This window comes from Pecten maximus, chromosome 3 (genome assembly GCF_902652985.1).
Source record: "Pecten maximus chromosome 3, xPecMax1.1, whole genome shotgun sequence".
In the NCBI taxonomy this organism is placed as follows: domain Eukaryota; kingdom Metazoa; phylum Mollusca; class Bivalvia; order Pectinida; family Pectinidae; genus Pecten; species Pecten maximus.
The window spans coordinates 45617478-45623819 of NC_047017.1; the positions used below are offsets into that span (position 1 = coordinate 45617478).

Genomic DNA, 6342 nt, shown 5'->3' on the forward strand with positions numbered 1-6342 from the left:
TTCGCCATCCGTTCGTTTACAACGAGTTTAAGCTCCAAAGTGACGAAAAGCTACAACAAAAATTGCACCAAAATAATCCTGAACATTGAAATAAACATCTGAAAACACTATTTAGTTCAAATCGCCATTAAATTCCACAAATAAACGAAAATCTGTGAAGAAAATACGTATCCCAAATTTCTGCTTTCGTTCCCGTCATACTATCAAACATTCCGTTGGTGGAAAGGGATTTCTATACAATCAGCCAATCACGAACCGCGTAGTGAAACGGTTGATCAACACCAGCTGATTGACATTAAACCCCGCCCACTTTTGGCTCACCTCGTGGCTTTCGGTCCCGCCCACTGGGTTATAAATTCTCTAAGGGCGAAGTGTGGATAACAGAATCGAGTTAGCTATCGGGATATACACACGTTGTTTATGTACGTCTGCGATACAAACAGTATTAGTGACACTATTCCAGCCATGTCTACGGCTCTTGTCTCTGCATTTTATGATGTTAGGGAAGTTCTCTATCAGGTAAGTTGAGTTATTTCTCGAAAGATTTAATATTTGTATGTCGTGCTCCGCGCCCTGGTTGCTGTACACACTCGGATGTTTTGCTCGATCTAGGCCATGTGCTTTCGTACACTTGTCTTGACAATTTACTTATTCCTATGTTTTCATTTTATTTACAGAACAGGAAAAATGACCAGTTGAAAACACACTGTGTAATGGAGCGGAGAGCTACAATTGGTGCCTCTACAAACTTGACACAGAACAGGAACTTGTCGACCGGAGCTTTCATCCCCCTGAGTAAACCTCAGAGCATCCCTGTCACAGGACACCCAACCACATTGATCTCAAATCTGAACAGGGACACTACCCAGGTCAGGGAGCACAGGAAATTGGACAGGAGTATGAGTGAACCCGTCGGTGATAGAAACCTAAACAACCTCAACAGAAACAGAGTGCAGCAACAGCAACCACAGGAACAGCCCCCTAACATTAATTCCAGTCGTTACAAGACTGAATTATGTCGACCATTCGAGGAAAGTGGACATTGTAAATACGGTGACAAGTGTCAGTTCGCACATGGTGGTCTGGAGCTTCGTACGTTATCTCGTCACCCAAAGTACAAAACGGAATTATGTCGTACTTATCACACTATTGGATTTTGTCCTTATGGACCACGGTGTCATTTCATTCACAACGAGGAGGAGAGGAAACTGGCATTGGCTATGGAAGCGCAACAGCAACAACAGAATAGCACAGCATCACAAGCCATGGTGAGTCGTCATTCCCCTCCACCCTCTGTGCCTTCACCTCAGCTCAAACGACCTTCTACTATCAATTTCAATTCTAGTTTTAATGGTAGTATGGGATCTACGGATTCAATTTCGACTCCGTCCAGTGCTAGCGAAAGTCCGAGCCTTAGTCCTACATTGTTTACCGAGGAACTTTTACATGGACTTCAACATGTGCCTACCCACCATTCGAGTGCCTCGAGCAGTACCTCCAGTAGTCCTGTATTCAACTATTCGTCGTCACCAGAGTTCAACTATCCCTCTCTCATGACCCCTCTCAATGTTCAAACACAGGGGAACACGGACATTAACATGCTTCAGCAACAATTCAACGCAATTTTGAACATTAGTCAGAATCACCAGAACAATAATCAGTGTGTGTTCACGGACATAGACTCTTTCGTGGCTCCCCCGTCCCCCCCGGACAGTATCTCGGGGGACAGTGTGGGCAGTGCCAGTAGCCTCAGTAGCAATGCCTCCAGTGGATTTACGAACACTTGTGGTACTGCCTTGGACATTAGCAAGTCTCTCCGGCTTCCAATCTTCAACAGGTTATCGCAAGATGACTAAACTGTGTTTTTGCCTTATTGTGTTGGATACCATTCAAGTGTCAAAATTTGAATATATGGAGTTTTATTTTCTTAGCTGAATTAACTTGAAATCTCATCATTTTAATGTGCTTATAATTTTCAAATTCCAAGGAGGACATAGCCTTGTTAAAAATGTGTACGTGTTGAAACTACTAAGTCGTTTGTTGCAGTGTCTTGTTGATTTGTAACAAGAAAATGTTTAGGTTTCAAGTTCAGGGTGCTGAAAAAATAGAAATGTTACAAGAGTGTATGTTATGATGACTGGGTGTTTTTGAGAGAGTTCGAAAGTATTACTTTTTGTAATTTTATACAAATTTATTTATGTACGTGGTGTAAATTTATTAATATAAAAGTACCATTCCTTTGCGAAAGTATTTATTTTGTAAAATTGAGAGCAGAAGGGCCAATATAATATTTTTGTCTTTTCAAGGCAATGATATAATTGAGGCATTGATTTTATTTGCATTGAGAAAGTTACAAAGTGACTTTCTTTACTTGGGACCCAAATTACAGAGCAAAAAGTATTTGCAATGTATAATTCCATTATTATTTTATTCAAAATTTTGAGTGTAGAGACTAGAGCGCGAGTTATAAAATACTGTATTATCAAGTGCCTTATTAAATTATTTTATTGACAAGAGACTAAGCAGGTCGGACATTTTGTGCTACAAATACTATTGATATACAGGCATATTTTCCATCTATAAAAAATCCATTTCTTTTGACATCGCAATTTCATTGATAATAATACCAATTTATTTAATTTTTGTATCAAGTTATTTATTACAACTAAATCTATGCATTTGATTGTCACAAAGTTGTGTATGTTGAGAGGAACCCCTTTTACAAGCTAAGAGGTGGCTGTGTGAGGAAAATGTTATATTTTGTTTATATTTCGTTAAATTATGAACATCACCAAAGACATGGTTAACTATGTAATTCACATTTCAACTTTCATGGAATCCATAATGTATAATATTCATCATTTTGTATTTATGGCAATTGCCCAAAATTGTTTGAATGCAAATTAAATTTTCAATGCTTTATAAAAAAACTTGTTTTCATACTTGTTACTGAAGGGTAGACTACAACCCATATTACAGGTTTCTCATTGCTTGAAGTATCTTGAACTTTAAATCTCCACCGATTTCACTAATGACCTTCACATTTCCTAATTTTTTACCTGCACTAAGCAGGTGTACAATGGGATGTACTTTTCTCTAGTTAAGTGAAGATTTAAATGTGTAATTGTGTAGTTTTAAAGACAAGATACTTCAATTTGAGAATTGGTGTGCAGGTGTTTGATGAGTAATTGACAATTGTGCAGGTAAAATTGTTGGAAGATTCTACCTGTAGACTGTTATAAACTGGAGGATTTCCAAAAATTGACAAGTTTGCCTTCACAGGAAATGACAGAAAAGGAAGCATTTGAATTTGAAATGTGCACTGACAAGATTCAAGTTGCATTTAATTTTTAAAAAAATCTCCTCTTAATAAGTATTAAATTAGAGGTGAATTTTTCCAATTTCCATTTAAAAAGACCGTTGAAAATACAGTTCTGAAAATCTATATTTGAATTAGGTATGTTTGGTTAGAAATATTTGAATAGCTTGGTTCATACACTATCTAACCGACCTTCAAGGTGAAGGTCGCCCTAGATAACATTTCAAATGCTCCACACGTTTAGACTATGCGAGATGCACATTAATTGATAAAGACGACGAAACCACAGGGATTGAAGACGTCTATGGGTATTTCCTCCAAGTTTGAGTAATTGACAAAATTAGTCTGATGAAGAAATCCATTTCAGCTAAGACTAATGCGGTCGTCACGAAGGCCTCGCTGGTTTTACCTGTGCACGGACCTAGCCAGTGACTGGATGACAGGGAGCATTTGATTGATACACGTGGTCGGGTCGTTTCTCTTTGTCAGGTCGGATTTCTCGGTAGTGGTTATGCATGAGTAACGACAATACTCAGACTCGTAAAATGGAAATATTTAAAATTTAAAATTAAAAGCAACAGGATTGAATATGTTAATGGTGAATACAGAATCTATGTATACATCATACAAATTACGTATTGTAATTATAAAATGCTTAAAGTAACATTCCTATGAAAACAGTAATTTTGATAAAATTCTTACAAGTATGTTGATAAATTAAACGAACAACAACTTGGGAATATATGAAAAAAACATTCCCATGCTCTCGACATTTTTACAACATAGTTGTATATATTTCATACATTGTTGACAAGAGATCGCCAGTTTCCTACTACCGCTGTACCAAGTATGACGTACACACCCAACACTGTAGCTGACAGTTGTGGGACACCGTGTGAAAATATTACACACATTACTGAAAGTATTTCCCAGATACGAAAAAAATATCACGGGATAGAAAATCTATAATCGTACTAAATATGATTAAAATTAAAAACGAGTAGTTTGAACCTTGAGGCTTTTCACTGTAAATTGATTAGGAATTGCATCATATATTTGTTGAGTTGTTTGCATTTGTTCACGAATAGCATATAGAAATATTACGTCACTAAGACCATATACACGTCGAAACTACACATGGTCTGTGTCGGCGCTACACTCACCCACAAACACTATCCTCATTCTGATCGGTAAAGTTTCGAAAAGTATTTCAATGATGGTACACTCTAGTGTCGAGCTACAGCCAATAAGTCTATATTAAAATGATTGAGTTTGATACAGTCCGACCAACATTGGGAGTTTGATACAGTCCGACCAACATTGGGAGTTTGATACAGTCCGACCAACATTGGGAGTTTGATACAGTAAGACCAACATTGGGAGTTTGATACAGTACGACCCACATTGGGAGTTTGATACAGTACGACCAACATTGGGAGTTTGATACAGTAAGACCAACATTGGGAGTTTGATACAGTAAGACCAACATTGGGAGTTTGTTACAGTAAGACGAACATTAGGAGTTTGATACAGTACGACCAACATTGGGAGTTTGTTACAGTCCGACCAACATTGGGAGTTTGATACAGTAAGACGAACATTGGGAGTTTGATACAGTCCGACCAACATTGGGAGTTTGATACAGTACGACCAACATTGGGAGTTTGATACAGTCCGACCAACATTGGGAGTTTGATACAGTAAGACTAACATTGGGAGTTTGATACAGTAAGACCAACATTACAAACATTGGCGACAAGATGAACTAGTAACCACACAATAACAGAAACCATACAATTTTATGTAAGATTTCTATCTCGTCCCAAACAGCTTGTGTTGGCCATTGATGTCTCTAGAGTTATGATGAATCGTTCAAATAGATTTCCCAGTTTCACAGTTTTAAAACCGCACGAAAAGTGTTCCTTTATAGTCAAGACCGACCACATCAGTACATGGACATGTATATCTTGTTATAAACTACCAGTTTAATGCTCGGTGTTAGAATTAATTACAGATATAAGAATGTTGCTATATATTGACGTTCGTATGAGGGTAAGTGTACTTTGAAACAGACCCCCCCCCCCCCCCCCCCCCCCCCCCCCCGATATTTTTACTGATGATCATAACGGTTAACCATAAATGCAATATGATACACATGTATAGTACTTGGGAAATATCCTTACTGAACGAAACTATCCTCGTGTTACTCGGTACAGTATATACTTCTTCATAAGTGTTCTGTTTATTTACATATTTGTACAACATTCACCAATAAAGTTCAATATTTAGATTAAATAAATGTCGTTTGAACTTCGCTGCGTCGGTTCATCGAAAACTGCCTAAATATGATAAACATATGACGTAGGGCCTTGTTTACACTCGGCACTACAATCACGCGAAAACATATTAATCTGTGTGACGTCACGAGCAGGTGCTCAACGACGAAAGCACCAGTGGGCGAAGGGAGACCACTCCGCACAAACAAACGCAAAGTGCTGTAGAGCTGTCTTAGGCTGACTTACTGAGCATTGGCAGTGCAGGCACCGGTTTAGGTTTCTGATGATATCAATAAAAAAGGGTTATATGTACAGATAAAGAAAAAATGTTATATGTACAGATAATGAAAAAAAAATTGACTTTCCCTCTCCATTGAATTTTACCCAAACTAATGAATGGGCGTTGAATTTACGATGAGGATATTTCTCGGGTTGGTAATTCATTGACTTAAAGATAAATATGATATTTATATCCTGGTGGAAGAAGATTGGCAATAAACGAAATATCTATTGTAATAAAACACGGGATAAACTGGCAGTACATTGTAATGAAAGCTTTCTCTCAAATGTCAGGCGGACATTTTCATTTTCTTCACAATAAAATACTTCCCCAGAGTTACTGAATCCTTTTGGACTCCAATATATAATGAACAATACTTTAAACGCCGACTCATTTTATTTTGCCACAGATATTGAGAAATAATTGTTTTAGGTTGATCGACATCACAGATAAAAAAAACAGCTCCA

General features: G+C 37.6%; 1 protein-coding gene across 1 annotated transcript; it reads left to right on the plus strand.

Annotated features, from left to right (window-relative positions):
• Positions 1 to 337: 337 nt before the first annotated feature.
• Positions 338 to 2930, plus strand: LOC117324331 (mRNA decay activator protein ZFP36L2-A-like). The gene is made up of 2 exons (XM_033880124.1): positions 338 to 519; positions 678 to 2930. Exons 1-2 carry the CDS (start codon positions 421 to 423, stop codon positions 1854 to 1856), a joined length of 1278 nt encoding a protein of 425 aa, XP_033736015.1. The 5' UTR covers positions 338 to 420; the 3' UTR covers positions 1857 to 2930.
• Positions 2931 to 6342: the final 3412 nt, after the last annotated feature.